Source organism: Saccopteryx leptura, chromosome X, assembly GCF_036850995.1.
Source record: "Saccopteryx leptura isolate mSacLep1 chromosome X, mSacLep1_pri_phased_curated, whole genome shotgun sequence".
Lineage (NCBI taxonomy): Eukaryota > Metazoa > Chordata > Mammalia > Chiroptera > Emballonuridae > Saccopteryx > Saccopteryx leptura.
In genome coordinates this window covers 52,106,870-52,132,101 of record NC_089516.1, presented here as the reverse complement: position 1 = coordinate 52,132,101, position 25,232 = coordinate 52,106,870, and the positions used below count along the sequence as shown (strand labels likewise).

Below are 25,232 nucleotides of genomic sequence, written 5' to 3'. Positions count from 1 at the left end.
TGAAGTAGAATTTTATTTGAAGTCAGTAAGGTACTCATGAACAACTTCTTTGACTTAACTGAATGAGCAGTTTGGCTAGAATGTATTTATGGTAAAAGAATTTGAGTTGTAGTGAGTGTGGTGACTCTGAGGGCCCAGGACACTTAAACGATTGTTTTGCACATGGGGGGAGAGGGTGCGTCCTTTCAGTCTCTGGTTTTTACACTGTATAAAAGGGGAGTAGGGTCTGGTGTTCCAGTCTAAACACAGAGTTGGCACCCAAACAGGGCGGACAGACTAAGTCTGCAGCAGAGGGAAGGAGAAGGGAAGGGAAGGGCATTTTTTTTTTTTTACTCTTCTTAATCAAATAGATTTTAAAAATCTTTATTTTTGCACTGCTGTTGAAAGAGTGCTAGAGCCATCATGGTCTGCATAAATACTTCCTTTAAGGGTTTGAGCTGAGTATTATTATAATTTTTAAAATTTATTTTCTTTCTTTTTTTAAAATTTTATTTAGAAAATTAAATTTAATGGGGTGACCTTGATCAGTAAGAGTACATAGGTTTCAGCTAAATATCTCTATAGCATTTGAAGTGTTGATTATGTTGTGTACCCATCACCTAAAGTCAAAGCATTTTCCATTATTTTTTAATTTACTGGGTTGACATGGTTTGTCAAACTACACAGGTTTCAATATAACAACATCTTTATACCACATTGTGCACCTTCTGCCGCAAGCAAAGTCTCTTTCCACCTCTATTTCCCCCTTTGCCCTCCTCCCCTACTCCCATTTCTCCTTCCCTCTGGCTGCCACTCTGTTGTCTATATCTATGTATTATGTATACATGTATTTTTTGCTAATTCCTTCACCTGTTTTCATCCAGTAAGTAAGGCAATGGTTGTTTTAAAGCACGTTCCCTCTCTTCTACCTAGATGATAGTTCAGCTGATAATGATTCAGAAATTTGCTTGCAGCCTATGTTGCCCACACCAAGGCAATTGGGTCAGTAATGCAAGCAAAAAACTTATCTCTGACTTGGTAACTATGTGACAGTTAATAAGCAATCCAAAGATAGAGAGCTACTTCTAAACACATTTTCAGAATAGTTTAGTCTCAATGGAAAAAGAGAAACATTCATAATATATTACCTTATATTTTCCTTTAATAATGCCTTCAAAGAGTCTTTCCTTGGTTCCATAGAAAGGCAAACAACCACTTAGCAGGATAAAAAGGATTACACCGCAACCCCAGACATCTACGGGTTTTCCATAAGGCTCTCTTTTGACAACTTCTGGGGCCATAAAATGAGGTGTTCCAACGCGTCCTACATTTAAAATAACAACAATAACATCAAGAAAAAATGTTTACATAAAATGAGCTTTTATCCCCATTTGAAAACTGGAAATTATAATAACAGAATGAAAAGTTTAACAATATAAATATTCTCTCACCACCTCTGCCCTCCTCCATAAAATCAAGTTCTCTGAAGGAAATAAATTATTTATCTAATTAACTCTCTGAAAAGAGCCCAGGATAGGTACTTGGTCTTCTAACACTGGTACTTCTTATTGAATTATGCAGAGTACACAGCAAGTGTTTACATTTTCTTGCTTCATGAAGAAGTTGTTTACATTTTCTGATTTTCACTAGTTCAAAAATCACTAAAAACACAGAGCAGAGGCAGGTGGAAGAGTCAGCAGGCAGAGTAGCTGCCCAGGAAAGAGCTGGGAGGGCCTGCCCTGAGCAGGTGGTGGGAGGGGATGGGTAGTGCAAGACAAAAAAATCTGTAGAGAAAAAAACGTACTTTTGGCTACCAAATGGAAATTCTCAAATTAAGCCTCATGCTGATAACTTTTATTTGAAATATGAATTTGAATCTGAAATCCTATTCAGATTTTACGTGTTGACTATAGCAACTAGCAATGATTAGTAATATTTTGTTATACGATTAAAATTTTTTCCCCATTGATTTGGGTGAGAGAGAGAGTGGGGGGAAGGGAAAGAGAAGCACAAACTTGTTGTTTGACCAGTTGTCCCATTTAGTTGTGTACTCAGTTTTATTTTTTATTTTTCTGAAGTGAGAAGCAAAGTGGCAGAGAGACAGACTCCCACATGCGCTTGACCGGGATCAACCCAGCATGCCACTAGGGGGCGATGTTCTGCCCATCTGGGGTGTTGCTCCGTTGCAACTGGAACCATTCTACTGACTGAGACGGAGGCCATGGAGCCATTTTCAGTGCCCAGGCCAATTTTGCTCCAGTGGAGCCTTGGCTGTGGGATGGGAAGAGAGAGAGAGAAAGGGGAGGGGAAGGGTGGAAAAGCAGATGGGCGCTTCTCTTGTGTGCCCTGACTGGGAATCAAACTTGGGACTTCCACATGCTGTGCTGACGCTCTACCACTGAGCCAACCGGCCAGGGCCCTTAGTTGTGTACTCATTGATTGTTTCTGGAACCTGTGACCTTGGTGTGCTGGGTTGACACTTTATCCACTATGCCACCTGGCCAGGGCTTTGTTATAGGGTTTTTAAAGGCTCCTCCTAATGTTAACATTTGAAGTGAATGAAGGCAAATATATGACATGAACCAAAGTTATGAAGCTCCTTGCATTCAATCCTTTTTGACTTCCATCTTCTTTTAAAGATTTTTTTTTTTGCCTGACCAGGCGGTGGCGCAGTGGATAGAGCATCGGACTGGCATGTGGAGGACCCAGATTCGAGACCCCGAGGTCGCCAGCTTGAGCATGGGCTCATCTGGTTTGAGCAAAAGCTCACCAGCTTGGACCCAAGGTTGCTAGCTCAAACAAGGGGTTACTCAGTCTGCTGAAGGCCCACGGTCAAGGCACATATGAGAAGGCAATCAATGAACAACTAAGGTGTCGCAATGCGCAACAAAAAAATAATGATTGATGCTTCTTATCTCTCCGTTCCTGTCTGTCTGTCCCTGTCTATCCCTCTCTTCGACTCTCTCTGTCTCTGTAAAAAAAAAAAAAAAAAAAAAAGAATTCTTTTTTTTCCTATCAATACAAGTTGTTTGCACATTAGTAACCATCTTTAACTCAGTATTCCAAAGGAAGTCTTTTCTTCTGCTGTAGAATGAAAGGCTTGTACCTTTTAGGGAAATTATTGTGGGAGGAGGCACTGCCCACCATAGTCCTGGCAGCTCTTCTAGCTGTATAAGGGCCCAGCCCCCTCCTCTTCCTCTTTCTCTTCCTCTCTCTCTCATTCTCTCTCTCTCTCTTTCTCTCTCTCTCTCTCTCCCCCTGTCTGCATACAGAGTTTAAGATCATTTTGACTTTTAGCATTGCCTAATACTTTATCTAGAGCTCAGAACTGTGATTCAGAGTTAAAAAAAGACTTTAGAGGTCTAATCCAGCTAGAGACAATGTATCATAAAGTCCCGTTAAGTCACTGTCAAACTTGGTTGGGATGGAGACTGATCAAGCAACTCTTAGTTTGAGTACTGGGACGTTCCTTGCTGCAGGTCATTATGGTTCCCCTCCATCCCCAATAATAGAAGAAATGAAATTCAGGGTTCAGAGAGTGAAAATATTTTCATTTAGAATGTACAGTACATTGAATACTCTACTGCTTAGAAGAAAATATTTTTTATTTCTGTATTGCCCCATTTTGATTCAAGTAACATAAAGAAGCTGAATTGATTAGACCTCCTCCTCCATGAACAGCCTGGGCAGAACATTCACCTTGTTCTGATGGACAGGAGCCAGCATGAGTAGGGAAGAGCAGGATAAGAAATCAGGGTATCTGCTGACAGTTTGCATAATACTTTGAAACTCATCTTACCTCCTAACACTTCCCATATAATAAAGATCCAAGCAACTCAAACTGAGGGCCTCACTTTGGGATTGATTTGTCAGTGCCACCATGGGCAGCCCCAGTCATCCTGAGGAGGTTCTCTCTATGTATCTGGATTAAAGACTACCCTGACGTGGAGAATTGCTATTCATCTTTGAGGAAGATGCATGCATTTTGGTTCAAAAATTTGCTTATAGATGATAGAAGGAAAGGCAATGGTAGGAAGAATATACAGGAATGAACTTTTTTATTTTGTGCACATCAGCAGAATGGAAAAGGATTGGAATTAACCTTTAACATAAACTGACCTCCCCAAACTCCTTGTTGTGTAATCTCTTAATTTCTCCTTTGTGGTCACTTGATATTCATGACTTTGACCACAAAATTCTAAGAACAGGAAGCCAATTACTAAACTAAATTAAATGTCACTGTATATGACATACATCAGATAAACATTTAAGTATTTCAATATTATGTATGTTTTCTGATAATATAATAAGACCTAATTACCCAGAACCTGAGGGAGGGGGTTGTTTTGATTAACTACATATTCAATACTGTAGAACTTGAATCTTCATGTACCCAAACATTTTATTTCAGTCCTTTTGGATGGCTTTCTTCCTACAATTTCCTGACTTCTTTTATACAGGTTGCTACACATAATTTAACCTTTTCTTGATGACTCAGAATTGTCACTGTGGATATCAATTAAAGAACTAAACTATAGAACAGGAAACGCTCTCAGGAACTTCAGAGGTATGCAAGTGTTTATTTGTGCAGTATAAAAGGCTGCTGTGTTTTTGCAGTTTTGGTATCTGATTAACATATTTTTTTTCTGTTGGCTTTTGTTTCTTTTTTTCACTCATTATGTTCACTGCAACCTCAGCTTTAATTTGTTGCATAAAATCTGCTATTAACTGGAGACTACTTAGCAACCAGTATCTTTCATTCAATAACAATTTCCTTAGTGCCTACTAGGTTCTAGACACTGCAGTAGGTGCTATGGACATACAGAGGGATAAGCCATGATTCCTCTGGACCCTCACAAAGCTTAGTCTTTGACATGATTACAAATCTCTACATCAAATGCTACATGGAGGTACATAGCTCAGATAGTTACGGTAATATGGAAGAGACGGAGTAGGTTACCTAATTTGGGATGGTGAATTTCAGTTTGCTTGTAAGATGAGATGATTGTTAGCTCAGTTCAAAAACAGTATAAGCTACCTAGACAGATAAAATGACAAAAGGCATTCCAACTAGGGGGAATAGAAGTGCAGGGTATAAAGGAACACAAATCCAGATAACGTTTTGAAAAATGAGAACATGCCAGCTTCATAGAAAGTGTCTTTAGATGTTTGCTTGAGAAGAAAATCTGTGGGTTTTAAAGAAAGAAAGAGTTTTGCTTGCATTATAATGATTTCTTAGGTTCTAGGTATGTTCTAGAATAAGTGAGTTTTCCAAATAGCTGAGTTTTAGATAGGAGAAGTGTAAATACATGGGTGGGCAAAAGTAGGCTTATAATTGTGAGTATGCAAAACAGTTTATTCTTTCTTTCTTTCTTTTTTTGATAGAGAGAGGAAGAAGGAAAAGGGAGAGAGAGACAGGAAGAGAGAGAGAAGCATCAACTCATTGTTTCACTTAGTTGTGCCACTGATTGCTTCTTATATGTGCCCTGACTGGGGCTCAACTGGCACCCTCGGAGGTCCAGCTGACACACTCAGGATCAAGCCCTGACTGGGGCTTAAATCTGTGACCCGTGGCTTGAGCTGGTGACCTTGGCACTATGGAGTATTGCTCCATCCATTGCACCACTGGCCAGAGCAGTTTATTCTAATATTATTTTTAATTATTGTATTATTTATTTGTAAAACTGTAAACCTACTTTTGCCCACTCCATATATGTAAATTGTTTTTACTCTGTGAAACATATGAAGGAGAGAATTCCTTTCTATTTGGAGGACTGAGTGATAAAAGATTCTAACTGACAGGAAAATAGCTTTTCTGTTAAATGCCAACAAAATTTTCAAAAGTACCTCAAATAACATGAAAGCTTTTTGAAAGAAAAACATTTATCCCTATCCACATAGATCATATTTTTAAAGACACTGTAATGCTTGAAGCAGTTATTTCAAGACTTTAAGGAGAAGGGTGTTAAGAAATGACAATCTTTTGACCATCAGAAAGTTTTTAGCTCAATTGCCAAGAAAAAAATTTTTGCATAACTCATCCATTTTTGGCTCAAAATCAGCTTAAAAAATATGTGGTTAAGGGGAAAGGTTCATAAACTTTTGGAAAATAAGTTAACATGCAGAATATGTCTAGGTAGGTCTGACCTGTGGTGGCGTAGTAGATAAAGCATTAACCTCGAACACTTGATTTGAGGTTGTCGTTTCAAAACTCCAGGCTTGCCTGGTCAAGGCACATATGGGAGTTGATGCTTCCTGCTCCTCCCCCTTCTCTCTCTCTCTCTCTCTCTCTCTCTCTCTCTCTCTCTTTCTCTCTCTTCCTCCCTCTCTAAAATGAATAAATAAAAAAATCTATAAAAGAATCTTTAAAAAAAGTATGTCCAGGTAAATTTAATGAATCTGTTTTTCCCCTTCAATAGGGATGCGCCCTAAAATATGAAGCCCTTGCCACTCTGAATACTAACAGGACGCAGATCCAGATCCATAGAGACAGAGTCATTACATGTTGCCAGGATATAACAGATAAAAGGAGTTGGGTTCATTTCATTTTGTTTCCTCAACCTTAGGGATATATTTATCAGAAATTATTTGTTATAATTGTGTATTCTTAACACAGAGGTGATCCGTACAAACATCAGATTAGAATGCTAGTTTGCCAGCAACATTTGATTAAAAACAACAATTTAGGATTTGTAGTTGAATGCAAGATTGATATGGCCAGAGGCATTATGTGACTGTCCAAAACAACTAATTCAACTTGGGGAGCCTGACAGACATTTAAGACCCAAAGCAAAAGCAGTGAAAGCCCCGAGCTCCTGGGTGTTGGACTATGCCAATAGCTGAGTTCAGTTCTGGCTTTGCTCTTTGTGCATACTGAGGAGATTCTAAACCGGTTTACATGAGAAATGGCTAAATTAACCTAGAGAAGTTAACTTGGACAAGACTTTGGGGAAAATGACAGCTGCCTTCAAACAACTGATTGGCTATAACATGAAAGGATTAAAAGAGTTCAGCATGGCTCCCAAAGTCAGAATTAGGACCACTGGGTGAAGTTATAGGAAGAGAGATTTCTATTCAATGCAGAGATGAACGTTTCAATACTATTTTTTTTTTAATGTTTCTATACTTAACGAACTTTCCAAAAATGGAATAAACTATCTTGGGATATAATGAATTCTTTGTCATCTGAGGAATTAAATTAGAGTTCTATCTACCCTTTGGTCAGTCTTCTGATCATGGATGAAAAGTTCTGAACTAGGAAAAAAACCAGTTTTTAAATCTACATTCAAATAAACAAGGATATCAGAAAACAAAACAAAACAAACAAAAAAACTACATTCAACTTGCAGTTTCTCATATTAGTGAAAATGATTAGCTGGAAGAAAATGCAAAATAAGAAAAAAATTTTTTTTGTATTTTTCTGAAGCTGGAAACGGGGAGAGACAGTCAGACAGACTCCCGCATGCGCCCGAGCAGGATCCACCTGGCACGCCCACCAGGGGGCGATGCTCTGCCCACCAGGGGGCGATGCTCTGCCCCTCCGGGGCGTCACTCTGCCACGACCAGAGCCACTCTAGCGCCTGGGGCAGAGGCCAAGGAGCCATCCCCAGCGCCCGGGCCATCTTTGCTCCAATGGAGCCTTGGCTGCGGGAGGGGAAGAGAGAGACAGAGAGGAAGGAGGGGGGGTGGAGAAGCAAATGGGCGCTTCTCCTGTGTGCCCTGGCCGGGAATCGAACCTGGGTCCCCCGCACGCCAGGCTGATGCTCTACTGCTGAGCCAACTGGCTAGAGCCCAAAATAAGAAAATTTAAACCTAATTTAATTTTAGAGGGCACTGTGGTCAAATAACAATTTAAAGAATGTAACTCTGACTCATGGCTCATTTTTCAGAAGATGGTCTGTTAATGCTGCTTTGATGTTTTAGTAATAATGAATGAAATGAAATGGAATATCCTGGGGAACATTATCATTTTGATATTTATCATTTGTCAGGTATTTGAATTTAATGTAAGCATTCTTGAAAGATGACAGTTTTGATATTTTCCATATTTTTTCCTCTTTGTGAAGGCTGGTAGTATTTGGAGACAGAAAACAAAGAAATGACTAAATGACTGATCATTCATATAATGGAGAACTAAGTGATTTGCAAAACTAAGAAACAGAACTAAAATCAGGACAGTTTGAGCTGGAGTCAATTCAAAGGAATAAACAAAAAAACCCCAAATACTTGAATCCGTAATTAGTGTCTACCTCTGTACACTAGTGGAGAAAGTCTCTGTTTTAACTTTTCTTCATTTTCTGGCCTGGGAATTTTCTAGTTATGTTTTGCTTTGGCTAATAATAAAATCAGTCTGCATTCCCAGCAGCTTGCTCTTTCCAGATACACAGATTATAACTTGAGCAGTACTCTGACAAAAGGAAAGAGTAAAACAATATGAAATTAAAAATTAGCCATTGATGTAAGACTGAAAGTGGATACTCCACACATTTTTGATTTGACTTCATTTGGTCAGTTCAACTTTAAATGTCACTTTGCCTCAAATATCATATTCTTTCAACTGTTTTAAGTCTCTGTAAGTAGGGTCTCTTCTCTGTTGAGTGCTGGGGATTCAAAGAATAAAAGACAGCTTATTCTTAAGAGACTAAGATTCTAGTTATGACTAAAGAGTTATTAAATTCAAAACTATCTGATTGCACTTTTCAAGGATGGATTAGGCTGGGTGGAGTGGGGCATGAAACACTAAAGATAGGCTAATATTTAGTTTGAAAGTTTTACAGCAGCCTAAAAATGACCTGGTTTTGAATATTTTTTAAAAAGTGTTCTTACCTCCAGCTACAAGTCCAGACTCCCCTAATTGAATAGCTACCCCAAAGCCCCCGAGTTTAACAGGTGCTGAATTTTCCTTTGAGGCGAGGAGAACACAGTGAGGCTGGAAAGAAAAACAGACAAACAAAAAGCAAATCAAAGATAAAGATTAATTTAAGATGAACAATGCAATTCACACAAAACCAAGTAACATGGTAACAGAGTAATACATTAAAACCTTCTTGAATTATTTTAGATGCTTTACTTCTGACGTGATTTCTCCAAAGACTTACCTCTTTTATCTAATATTTTTCAAGAATTATTTGCCTCCAAGATTAGGATATGGTGCTAAGAATCACCCAAGATTCTATTCACTATATTGTACACCTGGAACTAATATAATACTGTATGTCATCTATAATTAAAAATAAAATTAAAAAGGAATTACTCAGGAAGTATGGATGCTCAAGAAAGATATATTCTCTGCCTTTTTCATGCAATGTTCACTTCCTTTAATGACTGTCTACATTTGTTTAAGAAAAAATATATTTTACATCTTGTGCTAATACGTTTCTTGAAACTTCAGTATCCCCCCTCTTAGGGGATACTGATGGTCCTTTCTTTGTCCACTTTTCCAATTACCCTCTTTATTTTCTTTACTCATTTCAGCCCTAAGTAAGAAGAATAAGATTAAATGACTGCAATTGAGCTTTGCTCCTGGGGAATTCACTGTCTTTCCTGGGCACTCCTTTTCTCTGGCCTTGACCTTGCTCTCGGTGGGAATGGGAGGTAAGAAACCAGAAGGGGGAAAGAAGACACTTGGCCTGCCTCTAGTTAAGAAATTGAAAAAAGATCTATAGATTATATAATAGTATTCTTTCAATATAAATTCCATGATTATGATCATTTTATGGTGGCTATTAAGATAATTTCTTATTTTTAGGAAAATAGGTAGATAAAGAGATAGGTGAGAGTGAGAGATTGAAAAGGATAAAACAAATGCAGGAAAATGTTAACACATAGGAAATCTGAGTCACAGGTGCCTGCAATTCTTTGTACTAGCCTTTGAATGTTCCTGTAAGTCTATAGTGATGTAAAACCAACCCCATACTATTTTACAGTCACTTAAAAGAATTCTTGTGGTTTTGCTTTCGATTCTTTATGTAGTGAGGTCAATTTGTTTTACTTAGATTTTACCTCATCTGGTGTTTCAATCATATAAAACATGTGAAAACTGTAAACAAATGCCATTCAGAGAGGTCTAGCTTTTGTCCTCTCTCCTCATTGCCAACCTCTCCCTTCTTATTGGGAACTACTGGCATTAGTTTGTTTATCCTTCCACTATTTTTTTTTTGAAAATAGAAAAAGACATATAAATATTCAAAAATTTCACATAACAATATATCCAATAGATATATATATATATATATAGGTCCTCAATAGCAGTACTTAGAGATTTTCAGGAAAGTTTGTTTTTGCTTTCTTTTTTGAAAAGAGACATTTGTGTGCTGATGGAGAAGATCGATAGAGAGGAAACACTTTCCCAGGAGAGAGAGGGGATGGGATGCAATACACAAGTGGGAACCGGGGTGGGGGGTTGGCTGTGGTGACAGCAAAGAAGGAAGTGTGTGGGGCACTGTAGATGTGGATGAAGGAAGATGAGGAAGTTCTCTTCTGAGCACTTCTATGTTCCATTTACACTGAAATAAAAAGCGAACATCAGGTGGAAGTGGGGAAGGGGAGGAGGTTGTTGGCAATTTGAGAAGAGTGAAGGTGTGAAAAAGTATTTTCAAAGAACAGGAGCATGAATTGACTAAGGCGGTCACTCTTAAACCATAACATCAGAATCACACAGATTTTTCTGAGTCATAAGGTTTGGGATGAAATCAAGAATGTGCATTTTTAACAAGTTCCTGAGTAATGTTGATGCTACTGGTCTGGGAACCATATTTTGAGAACCACCAGACTAAGGAAATATGGCAAGACTGCTGGAGGCACATGGACCCACTTTGTGGTCATATATTTTAAGTAATACCAATCAGCATGATTGTGGGTTTAAACCTAGCAGTCCTCATTTTAGCAGGCAGGGTTCAACCTGGAATAGGTGGTAAGCTGAATTTAACCAGGGTTGGATTTAGATAAACAGGACAGTAGTATCAGTTAATAGGTGGCACCAAACAAGTATATCCATTTATTTCTTCTTTTTTACTTTTACCTTTTTTAAAAAATTGAGTTTATTGGGATGACATTGGTTAATAAAATTATATAGGTTCCAGGAGTACAATTCTATAATATGTGTGTGTGTGTGTGTGTGTGTGTGTGTGTGTATTTCATCTGTTTATTATATGGTGTGCTCACCACCCCAAGTCAAATCTCTTTCACCACCATTTATCCCCCCCTTTACCTTCTTCTACCTTCTCCCACTCTCTTTTCCTCCGTAATCACTATACTGTTGTCTGTGTCCATGAGTTGTTTTTTTTTTGCTTAATTAATCCCTTCATCTTTTTTACCCAGCCCACAACCCCTCTCCCCTCTGACTGCAGTCAGTCTGTTCTCTGTATCTATGAGTTTGTTTTTATTTTGTTTACTAGTTTATTTTGTTCATTAGATTCCACATATAAGGGAAATCATATACTACTAGTCTTTCCCTGACTGGCTTATTTCACTTAGCAGAATACTTTCCAGGTCCATCCATGTTGTCACAAAAAGTAAAGTTTTATCTTTATATAAATAAAAAGCTAAGAAACCAACAAAAGAGAAAAAGGAAGGGTGAGGGGAAAAGGATATATAGGAATGAGCTAAGAACATAGACATAAAGTAAAAAGTTCACAATGAACAGGAAAAAGCTCATATAAAGAAAGAACTAGAAGAAGACTATATTCAAATCCGGTCACAGTAGGGCCAGGAAACTGAAGATTAAAAAATACAATTAACATTTTGAAAAGGGATGGCTTTGGTGTGGAAAAATAGCTAACGTGGTATAGAAGAAAATATTTATATCTGCTTTTATGAATGCTAACAAATTTCTATTTAGTTATAAAAAAATCCTGCCAGGGTCTGAAAAGATATTTGCACACCCTTGTTTTCCACAGCAGTATTCACAATAGCGAAGAGGTGAAAGTAATCCAAATGTCCAGTGACAGGTGAATGGATAAAGAAAATGTGGACAGTCTTAGCTGGATAGCTCTGCTGGTTAAAGCATCAACCCAAAGTGTAGGGGTTGCCAGTTTGGTTCTGGGTCAGGGCACATACAGGAACAGATCGATGTTCCTTGTCTCTTTCTCTCTCCCTTCCTCTCTCTCTAAAATCAATAAAATAAACATTTAAAGAAAAAAAATTGGGTGATGTGTGCTCAACATAATCAACAGTTCAAATGCTATAGAAATGTTTGCCTGAAACCTATTACTATTATTGATCAATGTCACCACATTAAATTTTTAAAATAAAATTATAAAAAAAGAAAAAAAAATGATGTGGGTTGATGATGTGATATTATGTAGCCTTAAAAGAAGGAAGTCCTGTTATATGTGACAACATGGGTGAACTTTGGTGATATTATGCTAAATGAAAAAAGCCAGTCATAAAAGGACAAATATTGTATAATTCAATTCAAATGATCTAAAGTATGCAAAATCAAAGAAAGTAGAAAGGTGGCTGCCAGTGGTGGGAGGGGTGAGGGGGAATTAGTAATTAGTCGGTATATAGTTTTAGTTTTGCAAGATAAAAAAGTTCTAGAGAACTGTTGCACAATATAAATATACTTAACGCTGTACATTTAAAAACCATTTAGATGGTAAAAATTAACATTATGTTTGTTTTTTTTAAACAACACATACACACAAAATTTTTGCCAGACTAATAGAGTAATCAAACCAGGCCAATGCAGTAATCATCCTCCTTCTCAGAGTTCTCGGTGGGGGCTGTGGTGAGTTAAGAGCTACAAAATGATTTTATTCTAGCAATTTAAAAATATCCTGTGCCATGCATCATATTTATAACAAACTAAACGATCTGGAGAATATGATGTTCAGAAAAGTGTATGCACCCAGAAATAATTAGAATGTTAGCTAAAGCTCAATGAGTTAAATATTATTAAGTGTAAACAAAGCTGCTGAGTAACAATTATGGGGAAAATGAAAACTCACATTTCTTCATTTTGAATTACAACAAAAAAAAGTGGCATGAAACTTCAGGGCCAGCAATTACATAAATGGACAGGTAGTGGTTAAAAATCAGATTAGGACCAAACCCAAAACTCCAGAACTCCTTCATTATTTTCTTTAAAACATAGGAGATATTTCAATTTGCTTGAGAGAGTTTATCCTGGCGATAAAACAGGGAGAATGCCATCACAAAGCTCATTTAGCTCTAAAATTAGAAGATTGTTTTAGAAAATAAATCCCATGTTTTAAAGGAATACATGAACACATACTAAAATAATGTACAGATCAAATAGAACTTTAAAAAATTAATGAATAATTCATTACTAAGGTTAGTATCATTCAATACAGGAATGCCATTTTATGTGAATGAATAAACTTCTAAAATGAATCTAGAAAGAAACAAATTAAATGCTTGTGTTTTAAAAGTCCATATAGCACACGGCCACAGAAGTAACCCTAAGTCAACTAAGCTCTACCTCTCTGCAATAGGTCACCAGCAAACCTGATCAAATAATGGTGTTTATCACTGTTCATGGCTTCCTGGTTATCTACCAAATATAGTGCACATTTTGGACGTTAAAATAAAAAAAAAATATTGCTCCCCAAGAACCAGCAACTCTTGTAAACTACAATTTACATTTCAAAGAATTATCCGAAATTTCTTCTCAGTATTGTCACAGCCCAGAACATGCTCTTTGAGCTCCAATAACAGTCGTATTATGTTAAGATTCTTCTTAAATTAAAAAATTAGCAATAGTGGCTAGCATTTAATTATACTGATTAAATATTACTTTGCTAAAATTATACACTTTCAGCATATAAAATGAATTAACAGAAAATTAATTTCTAAAAATTATGTGATCAAATATAAAAATTAATGAAGTATTTATTGTATTACAGATAGTGTGACAACAGTTATTATTTTGTGATGTGTGAATTTATATTTTTACTTATGCATCTTTTCCCTCACTATTGTACTTTGTAAATAATAAAATGTTTTCAAGGAAAAAAAAGTCTATATAGCGTATTCTGTATCATTTCTTAGAAAAAATAGGCAATGCATATTTCTGCTCAAAATTTATAAAAGCTTCTTTATTTTGAGGGATAGAGAAAACTTCCCACAATTGTCAAGGTGAAGGTATTCACATAAAAGATATAAATAATTGCCTAAAATTAAGTGTTCACTGAGCTTAAAGATAAAGTTGTTACATCATGGTAGGGCTTTTAAATATTTTCACAAGAAGCGTGAGGTTTTCATATTGAAAAAAGAAAAGAAAATTAAAAAAAAAAACAAGCTATCACCGTATGCAAATATGAAAAAAAAAAAAGAAGAAAACCCTAACCAACTGCACAAGGACCGGATGGAGGAAGCCAGCTGACACACCAAGAAGTCTCTGTGCCTAGAGGAGCTTGGGTTCAGTGTCTTTTACTTCAAGAGAGCCTGAACTGTGAGTATTCCTTGATTTCATTCAGCTACATAAATGATCCAGTATTTCAGTTAGAATTTGATGTATCTGAATATTAGCAGTGAAGCCTACTTCATGGTGACCCTTTGCTTTTAGAAACTTGAATAAACTGCTTGAATGATGCCTCTCCCTTGACCTGACTTGTCTTCTTAGTTATTTGACGTCTGTCCTTTAGGACACTGGAGGTTTTGAAACTCATGCTCCCAATATTGTCAAATTGTGTATACTGCATTTTGTATATTGCCATTTAGACTTGCAGATCTACTTGAATCAGTTAAAAGTTATTTTCATATGCAACAGATTTTATTTCCACTGTATTATAAATGCTCATTAACTTTATTAAGTTATGTTGTCTCCCTAGTTTCAACAATAGTATTTTCTTTATTATACTGTTATTATTTTATGGTAATTACCAGACCTATTAAACTTTAAGTTTTGTGCTTCAGAAGTAAATAAGGTGACTATGAGAGAAAAGTTAATGCAAAATAGACTTTAGTTAATTCAACTAACTAAAATTTTAAAAATGGCTTTTTAGACATAGGTAAGTTTATAACAAAACCTAATGTACTACTAACAGTATTATTTCCAAAATAACATGCTTTCAATTTTCATTCTGTATGCAGCAACTAATGCAATTTTTGATGCATGGCCTGAATGAGTCAGTCATTATCATGATTCAGTCAAACCACAAGTGGTTATAGGTTGCAACTGTTACCAAACAGGTATGTACTTTAACATAGCAATGTGAAGTTTTCACAAACACCCTTAAACTGCATTTAAAAAGCTTTTGCTCATTGGAAGCCACAATGGAATCTGTTGGGTTCATGAAGCTCCTACATAAACCAGCTGAAAAATATTGGCAAAGGTAGGGTGGTGGTGGTAGTAGGAACAAGGCAGCACTAACACAGGGTTGCAAACTTCAGGATTTGCCCAGTAACAACATTACAAAATCATTTACCATCTACTATCAGAAAATCATTGTGAGCATTTCAGTATATCACATGAATCACAAGTAATATTCACTGGGAAATTAATTCACCATATAAACACAGTGGTTTGTTTCCCGTCTTCACTGGCCATTCTTAACAAATCAAATAAGTAGTTTTAAAAACATCAATAAATGGCCTTAAAAACACAGATAGTGGTTAAATATCAGATTTAACCTTATTGACACATTGTAAACAGGCAAAAAGCAGCCATTAAATTTAAAACAGAATTTAACCTGTAAATTTGTTAATAAATGACTGGACACTAGCTGTCTAATACATGGTTCTAAGTTATGGCTACTACTGCTATTCAAATGAATGCATTACTTTTGCTTTATTTTCTTTAAGCTTGAAAAAGCAAAATTAGAAAGTTTTATTGGCAATCTTGTCCAACTATTATTTATTTTATTTGCAGATTAGAGCTGAAGGAAATGGTTTCAGGATACGTTTTTTTTAAGCTAACAGCTTTCTAAAAACATCTTGACCAAGGCTATCAGGCCTAGAAGTAAGTTAGAGAAGATATGCTCTGAGGAAGTGTTGAATATTCTGAAAAATGATTTGTGGTTCTGTACTCTGTACTTATTACTTGCTATAATGGACACAGCAAATAAAATGTAAATAAGTAAATAATAAGTAAAGCTAGATGGCATAATCTCGTTAGAATCGCTAATGTGGATAACGTTAAAGGAATCATATCAAACAAAATATTGCTGACAGAACTCATCATTAATAAAGAAAATACTGATCATAGGTGATTAGGAGGAGAAGGGCTTGGTGAAAAGGATCGTGGGTTTAAAACCTAGACATATCTGAGTCCCAACTTGGGTACCACCATTTAAGATCTGTACGGTCATGGCTCAAGATCATAATCTCTTGTTCTCTCATGACCTCTTCTGTAATATCTACCTCACATGGTTATTATAAGAATTATGTAAATGAAAGATCATAAATGTGCTTAACATACTGCCTGGTACACAACAAATGCTAAATAAATAGTATTTAATGGTTCAGCTATCTACCTCAAGGGTTCAATTCTGCATGCATGTTAGGATCCCCTGAGGAGCTTTTAAAGGAAACCATTGCCTGCAGCCAATTCCAGACCAATTAAATCAGATCTGGGGATGAAGCTAGGCATTGGTATCTTTATAAAGCCCTTAAGGGGATTCTAATATGCAGCCAGGACTGAGAAACACTGAGAATCTCTTCTACAAAGTACACAATTCGTGGTGGTCTGGACAATCTCTGGTGGTAAGACCCTTATTGCCTGGCAAGATAGATTGTTTCATTCTAAAAAAGCATTTCCTTAAAAGAAGGCAACATGTCTCTGCAATTTCTACTCACTGGTTCTTGTTCTGCTTTCTGAAGACACATATAAGATGAAAACCTTTTCTCCACATCCTTGTAAAGTGTTCACATACCAGGCAAAGGTGCCTGTTTCCTTTAACTCACTCCTATGACATCATTTGGGCTCTTGTCCCCATTGGCTCTGTGGCCTTTTCTAAGTGTGCTGCTGAAGATGAAACACTGCATTCTGGGTGGAACCCTACCTAGCTTGGGACAGAACCAGAGTAGCAGTAACAATCTTCATTTAAGACACTCTAGGTCTATGAACTCACCCAAAGAATGGGTTAGTTTTTGTTGCTGCCACATCACACTACTAATATGGCAACTGCAGTCAATTGCGATTGTGGTTCTGTTAAGGCAGCTGAAGCCCTTCATGTACTTGAACAGTGGATTTTAATATATTTACATGTAGACCTTTACAGTTTTCTACTAAATTCCCTCTTTCATTCAACAATTTTTATTGTGCTGAGCAGTTGGTACACAAAGGCAAACAAAATAGGCTTGGTTTCTAATCCTAATGGAGTTTAAAATATAGCATGGGAAAAGAAAAAAATATAGTTTTTAAAGTCATTTCAACTATCTAGATGAGCTCTCAAAATCACATCACTTGTGATGCCTAACTCCCTTTCATCAACGGCTATGAGATGTTTCTACCTGAGCCTGGACCAGCTCCCTATGCGACCACACAATGCAGGGCCCTCTACAGGTGCCCCCTCCCCTTCCTGCTAATTTAGGTCGCATTATCAGCTTCATTTTTTGGCAGCCTGCCATTCTTCCTAGATTGCCCTTTTCCCTTAGAATTTGATAACACAAAACAACATGCCTGGAAGTTTCTATCTACTTTATGAAAACTGTCTTCCTGCAGGCACATGAAACACTAGACCCCGTTCTCTTGCCTTCCTCCCTCTGTTGCCCTGAACTCCAGAAAAATTTGGCTCTTGACCAGGATTATGTAACTTCCTCTTCACCAGTTCCTCTTTCATGGAAACAATTTTAAACTTGAACTTTTTACTCAGTACCAAAATTGTTTCTCCTTAATTAAATTATAGGTAGCATTAAGAAATGCTAAGTTCTTCCATATATATTTTGTATGTGTAAAATGCTAAATCAGTAAATTAATTGCTGTGATTCCAATCCACTTTACATTACAGCATTCAGAGTTTGAATGTACATGCCTACAAAAATGTTTACTGGAAGCAGGGTCTCTGTCTTGTTTCATCTTTGTTTCCCAAGCAGTACTCATCTGGGTATGAAATAGTTACTAAAATGAGATTAATCAAAAGCTGTGTAGCCTGACCAGGCAGTGGCACAGTGGATAGAGCATCGGACTGGGATGTGGAGGACCCAGGTCCAAGACCCTGAGGTCGCCAGCTTGAGTGTGGGCTCATCTGGTTTGAGCAAAGCTCACCAGCTTGGACCCAAAGTCGCTGGCTCGAGCAAGGGGTTACTCGGTCTGCTGAAGGCCCACGGTCAAGGCACATATGAGAAGGCAATCAATAAACAACTAAGGTGTCAAAAATGAAAAACTGATAACTGATGCGTCTCATCTCTCTCCATTCCTGTCTGTCTGTCCCTATCTATCCCTCTCTCTGACTCTCTCGGTCTCTGCTAAAAAAAAAAAAAGAAGGAAAAAAGAGGTGTGTGTGTGTGTGTGTGTGTGTGTGTGTGTATTTTTAAAGCTAACTTTCATCAGGCCCTTCCTTATATGCCAGGGTTAAGTTCTTCACTAGCATTTTGCATGTCTACAAACAAGGAAACTTAGGCTTAGAAAAGATTAAAACCAGAGTTAAGTCTGCTTTTGATAACCTTGGTCTGAATGTCTTTATGTTATACCTATTAAGAGGCTGCTGTAGAGAAAAAGGGCAGACACTTAAGAAAGGCACGAGATGAGACCGGAACGTGCTCTTCATGTCCTCTAGCTCTTTAAGATGACCTCTCAGACTGAGTTCTTCACAGCAGGCAATGCCCAGGAAAGGGCCAGTAACACGTAGCATTGCTAACATTCTCTGCTACCACAAACAAGTGGGATTCACACACTACCTTCCAATAAGGTTTTAGTTTAGAATTACCCAAGTCAGGGCATATTTAGGCTGCAGTAGGTTACTTTCAAAATCTTGGATGTAGATCTGTTTTCCTTCTACATTATCACTCTATGCTCTACCTTTCTAGGTCAGGAGACGTTCTGACGTGACTCCTTGGTTGTGTCACCGCTCAACTCAGTTTTGTTTGGCTGCTTTCTTCTCCTGTGCAGGGTTACAAAAGTCTGCCTGATGAGGCAGGTCCTATGTTCCCTGGGTCTTTATATTAACTGCTTGCCTCTGTAGGCAAATGATTTTAGTATGTCCAATTTGGTCCTACGTTAAAAAGGATGACATTTAGGATCCTTTTCTCTATTCCTACCATGGAATGAGAGACTTCCCCAGTTTACCTGTCACATGCCATGTGGCAAACACATGTCAAAAAGAATGAATGCCACATATGAGGGAAGGACTCCAGGCAGGAAGCTGGGCAGCAGCTAGCAGTGGGCCCAGCTCACTTATGGCTGTAATTACCCTTAGGGAAATTGATGCTCATCTTTGAAAAATATGAGCTGTCATTCCTCTTTACCTCCATCTCTATAACAACCTGCCTAAACAAAAATAATTTCATATTGCAGTAATTTATTTTAACACAAATAAAACAAGCCTTGAACATATACCACAGCCACAGGAAAGGTTGGAGCAAGATATTCCATAAGATTTTACTATGTTTTTGCTGCTTGTTTTTGATACCATAATGCTGCTACATATATAGTGTAAATACTCAAATGGTGCAAATTTCTTACAATGTCAAAAGAAATCATTTATTATTTATGCTTGGAGTTAAAGTAACTTATTAAAATGGCAAATGACTCAATGTTTGGCATTCTGTTGTAGGAAAAGTCTGAAGGCCTTATAAAAGTTACACATGAGGAACATGTCATTTGGTATCTTCATATTTTGATCCCTACAGAAGATGATGACGAGTCATACCATAACAATGACGACTACTTCAGACAGCAGCTCACTTTGCTCCTCCCAGGCAGTGCTCTTTATAACTAACCACAGCATCCAACCACCACACAACTTCTCAGGAGCATCGAATTCAACTGCCTGTTCCATGGATGAAAAAGTACTCTCTAGTGTGTTAACAGCATTCTACTCTGTTATTTTCATCGTGGGACTGGTTGGCAACATAATTGCTCTCTATGTATTTCTGGGTATTCACCGCAAAAGAAATTCCATTCAGATTTACCTCCTTAATGTAGCCATTGCAGACCTCTTACTAATATTCTGCCTCCCCTTTCGAATAATGTACCACATAAACCAAGACAAATGGACACTAGGTGTGATTTTTTGCAAGGTTGTGGGAACACTATTTTATATGAACATGTACATTAGTATTATTTTGCTTGGATTCATCAGTTTGGATCGCTACATAAAAATTAATCGGTCTATACAACAAAGGAAGGCAGTAACAACCAAACAAAGTATTTATGTTTGCTGTACAGTATGGACAGTTGCTCTTGCTGGATTTTTAACTATGATTATTTTAACCCTTAAGAAAGGAGGTCACAATTCCACAATGTGTTTCCATTACAGAGATAAACTTAATGCAAAAGGAGAAGCAATTTTTAATTTAGTTCTTGTGGTAATGTTCTGGCTAATTTTCCTACTAATAATTCTTTCATATATTAAGATTGGCAAGAATCTATTGAGGATTTCTAAGAGGAGGTCAAAATTTCCTAATTCTGGCAAATATGCCACAACAGCCCGGAATTCCTTTATTGTGCTTATCATTTTTACTATATGTTTTGTTCCTTATCATGCCTTCCGATTTGTCTATATTTGTGTACAGCTAAATGTGTCATCTTGTTATTGGAAGGAAATTGTTCACAAAACCAATGAGATCATGCTAGTATTCTCATCTTTCAATAGCTGCTTAGATCCAGTCATGTATTTCCTGATGTCTAGTAATATTCGCAAAATAATGTGCCAACTTCTTTCTAGAAGATTTCAAGGGGAATCAAGCAGGAGTGAAAGCACTTCAGAATTTAAACCAGGATACTCCCTTCATGATACGTGTGCTGCAGCTAAAATTCAGACTATTTCTTAAAGCATTTGAGGTAAACATATTAAAAAGATTCTTAATTCCATGAAGAACTAAAGATTACAAAACTCTAGCATTTATAAGGCTCAGATCTTCTGAAAGCTCTTATTTGTGATATTTCATCTGCTTGATTGTAAAATATTTCAAGAAAAAGAAAAGCTTACACTTTACCATAGATTTTAAATCTGTATGTAAATCTTTTAAAAATATATTCTTAAGATAACATTCTTGACATAGATTATAAAGTTAAGTGAAATTTATGGCTTTAACAACAGAATAATTAAAGAAAATGTCATAGTTTCTCAAGTCACTAAAATAATTACTCAACATTAAGCACCTAATACTAAAGTGTGTTTAAAAGTAAGTTAAATGATTTGAGGACTGATTAAAAATGTCAGAAAATATATGTTGATTGTCACTTAAAAAGCTTGTACATTTGCCACTGTATCCACTGATATCTAAACCTCTATTACAGATGAAATGATAATAAACTAATAAAAAATGAAATCACCTAATATCTATCACTTCCTAGATAAAATGAAAAAAAAAAAAAAAACCCTTAAATTTTGTGCAGTAAAATCAAACAACAGATGAGTTAAGAATTCAATAGCCTAGCACAAGGATTTAAAACTTAGCCACCTTGAACCAACTCTGATAAAGTTGAAGATATGCACGCCCTGTACATCTTAAAGAACCTCACACATGTATACACAAAAACATAGGTAATGATGCTCAGTGAACTGCTGTTCATAATACTAAACAATTGGAAACAACCTAAGTGAATATGGATCAGCAAAGGAATGGAGAACTAAACTGTGGCTTATTCACAAAAAAGTACTGCCAGTATGTCAGTGAAAGGAACTACAACTGCATGCATCAACAAAATTCTCCAAGACAGTGTTGAATAAAATACAAACAAACTGCAAAAAGGTATGTAACATGTGAAAGCAGTTACGTAAAATACAAAACACACGAAACAGTACCATATTCTTTATGGGTCTATAGTTACACAATAAAATTAAACATGCATGTAATATATACAAGATGGATATCAACTGAAGATTAAAAATAGCTATATCTGGAGAGATTTTTTTTTAAATCTGACAGTTGAAAGAAACATGGCAAAATGTTAATGTCTGTTAAACCTGTGTGGTAGTATATGGCATTTGTTATATTATTTTTCGTATATCTTCGAGTGTTTGAAATAGTTCATAATAATTAAGAACATTGTACACTAAAATTAAAAGGAGAAAATTCTGAAATTTTCATGAATGTTCAAAAATAAGTGGAGAGTAAGATCTAAGAGAGAGGGATCTTATTCATCACTGAATCAACAGTATAATGCCTTGCCTGGCATACAGGAGATCAATACACATTTGTTAAATAATTGAATGAATGCCTGAATGAACAGAAGGATGAATGGAACAGGGAGGAGATGGTGTTGGGGGAAAGAGGTACTTAACAGAATTGAAAAGGGGTATGTTTGGTTTTTCCCCCCTAGTCTTATCTGGACATAGCTGCATAGAACAACATACAATTGTAATAAGGAGATGTCATTAAGGCAACCACTCTTAAATGTTTCGCTGGCATTTGTTCTTTGGTCAGACACAGAATCAGAATGCCAGTGACTATTTGAATATGTAAAAGTGTGTTACGACAAACTCCAAGGAACCATTCATAAATTTCTGTCACAGAGTATGAGAATTACTTATAGTCAGAACACTTCTTGAAACTTCAGGTACACCATTGGCTGAGAAATCAATATTGAAGGGCGTGAAAAAAAAAGTATGAAAAATTTTGTTAGGGCTGAATTTATTTTCATGATATTTGGCTTGTATACAATTAGTGCACAGTCAGCTCTATTTTAGTAAGTGCACACAATTGGTTGAATAAAGAATAGGTCGATGCAGAATTATTTAAAAAACAAAAAACATTCCAGAATAAAAATTAAAATTTGCAGAAAAATTAGAGGCAGACAAAATAATAAAATTTATATTAATTGCCTTGCTTTGACAATAATAACAAATATCACTTAATTGAAATCCAGCATTTGTTTATATAAGCTTAAATATTGCTTTTCCCTTATGTTTTCAAAATTATTTTTTTTTGCATTACTGGTAAATATTTCATATCCCTACATGTATCTGTTGTAAACATATAGTTTGAATGATTAAATTACATTGTGTATTATTAGTTTTATGATAGTAAAAGAAACAAATACACTCATAGTTCTAGAAGCTATCTCAAAATTTTATTAAGTGAGATGATCTCTATAAAACCCTGTACAATGGCAGTCTTAAAAAAATTAAAAAGTACACTGAGTCAATTCTTGCTATATTCGTGGTAAGATAAATTTTGATAAAAGTCAACCTGCCTAAAAGTTCATAACAAATTTTGTTTACCCATAGAAGTTTCACTAGTAACATGCCTTAGAGTAACCTGGGTTCTGAGAATGTTTCTAAATTTTTAGAAAAAAAGCATGCTACTGATACACCAAATTTAAGGCTCTTTATTACACATAACCTTTTATTTATTACTAGGCATTAGTGTATGCAAGCAGGAAACACTGTCCTTGCCTCCCCCAGCCCACTTTAGTTCCAGAAGCACATAAAAAAAGGAAATTCAGAAGTACTGTATTCTCACTTTCTCCAGAAATAGTTTCTAAATAACATCTCACATATGCATAGCCAAACAGGGGCAAAATTAAGTGCCTGGCTGTCAGAGTCAGACCTAAATGTTGAGTATTGCTGTTAGTTTTGAAAAAGTACTCCAGGAAGGACTGGGTTTGATGGTGCTTGAATTTCTAAGATCAGGTCACTAGAAAAGAAAATTCTGTTCTAGTACAGAAGGTTTTGTTTTCAATTTTTTTAAATACATAAATTTTATTAATTTTAATGGGGTGACGTCAATAAATCAGGGTACATATTTTCAAAGAAAACATGTCCAGTTTATCTTGTCATCCAATTATGTTGCATACCCATCGCTCAAAGTCAGATTGTCCTCCGTCACCTTCTATCTAGTTTTCTTTGTGTCCCTCCCCTCCTCCCTCTCCCTCCTTCTCCTCCCTCCCACTCCCCCCCCAACCCGTAACGACCACACTCTTGTCCATGTCTCTTAGTCTCGTTTTTATGTCCCACCAATGTATGAAATCATGCAGTTCTTGTTTTTTTCTGATTTACTTATTTCACTCCGTATAATGTTATCAAGATCCCACCATTTTGTTGTAGATGACCCGATGTCATCATTTCTTATGGCTGAGTAGTATTCCATAGTGTTTTCAATTTTTTAAAATGAATTTTTAAGTCCTGCTGATATAAAAGTAGAACTAATATAATTACAACTCTTTGAGGCAAGGCCTTACTGAAAGTTATCCATAAGAGAAAAACAGCATGGAATTGAGTTCTCTCAACAGGCAACCTGGATTTTGCAGAAACATATTACTGGGCTAATTGTTATTCAGCCTCTCAAAATAAGACTGGAAATTTATTTTACTGAATATTAAAATATATTCTCATCCTCTAGTTATAAGGAGAACACTGTGGAATAGATGCAAAGATAAACTCATCAGTGGAACAGAATACACATTTCTATGCAGACCTTCAACAATAGGTGAGAAGATCATATGACTAATTATGGCTCTCAACAGGGTAGGAACAGGAACAAGTTAGAGGGAAAGCTAAGAATATGTTAGTCGAGATGTGCTAGAATCTTGCAAAGTAGAGGTAAGTGAATTTTAAAACATGTCCTGAGTGACTCTGATTCACTTTCCTCCCTCAGAGAGAACCACCGCAAGTAGATACCACAAAATTCATTGGGAAAAGGAGGGATGGATTAATAAACAGTGTTGTCCTTATTTAAAATAAAAAGCCAACATACAGCTTCACTTCATCTCTCTCTCTCTCTCTTACACACACACATACACACACACACACACACACACACGTGGATCAAAGAATTAACTGTAAATAATGGATCCATTAAAAGACTTAAAATATATGACTAACTCATCTGTGGTTGGGATAAAACTTTCTATTGATAAGACAATAGAAATAACCATAGGGGAAAATGTATATATTTGACTTAAAAAAGTAGATTCTTTTTGGTCAAAAACCATAAAAATAAAAGCACAAAGTTAGAAAAAAATTCATAACAGATATGACATTGATAAGAGAGCCTTTTATGTCAGGCACCAATAGACATGAACTTGTAAAGAAACTTGTATTTTTTTAAATAATTTTATTTTTTTTAATGGGGTGACATCAATAAATCAGGATACATATATTCAAAGATAACATATCCAGGTTATCTTGTCATTCAATTTTGTTGCATATCCATCACCTAAAGTCAGATTGTCCTGTCAC

At 36.3% G+C, this 25,232-nt stretch overlaps 2 protein-coding genes across 12 annotated transcripts in view; one reads left to right on the top strand and one right to left on the bottom strand.

Annotated features, from left to right (window-relative positions):
* CASK (calcium/calmodulin dependent serine protein kinase) overlaps positions 1-25,232 on the bottom strand; it is a 516,731-nt gene that overhangs the window by 191,352 nt on the left and 300,147 nt on the right. For all 10 annotated transcript variants that reach the window (XM_066357577.1, XM_066357582.1, XM_066357576.1 and 7 more), the window contains exons 6-7: positions 8,806-8,908; positions 1,128-1,303 (exon numbers count right to left, since the gene is read on the bottom strand). In XM_066357577.1, the coding sequence (XP_066213674.1) occupies positions 1,128-1,303; positions 8,806-8,908 (279 nt within the window). The remainder of the gene's footprint in view (positions 1-1,127; positions 1,304-8,805; positions 8,909-25,232) is intronic.
* On the top strand, positions 14,307-21,608 carry GPR34 (G protein-coupled receptor 34). 2 transcript variants are annotated; one of them, XM_066356259.1, is made up of 4 exons: positions 14,307-14,395; positions 15,037-15,135; positions 15,815-15,904; positions 19,659-21,608. In XM_066356259.1, exon 4 carries the CDS (start codon positions 19,738-19,740, stop codon positions 20,875-20,877), a length of 1,140 nt encoding a protein of 379 aa, XP_066212356.1. In that variant the 5' UTR covers positions 14,307-14,395; positions 15,037-15,135; positions 15,815-15,904; positions 19,659-19,737; the 3' UTR covers positions 20,878-21,608. The 2 variants fall into 2 exon arrangements, with proteins under 2 accessions (XP_066212356.1, XP_066212355.1); XM_066356258.1 differs by lacking the exon at positions 15,815-15,904.

Coding starts and splice junctions, on each gene's coding strand:
- GPR34 (XM_066356258.1), top strand. CDS start 19,738: ATGATGACGAGTCATACCATAACAATGACGACTACTTCAGACAGCAGC.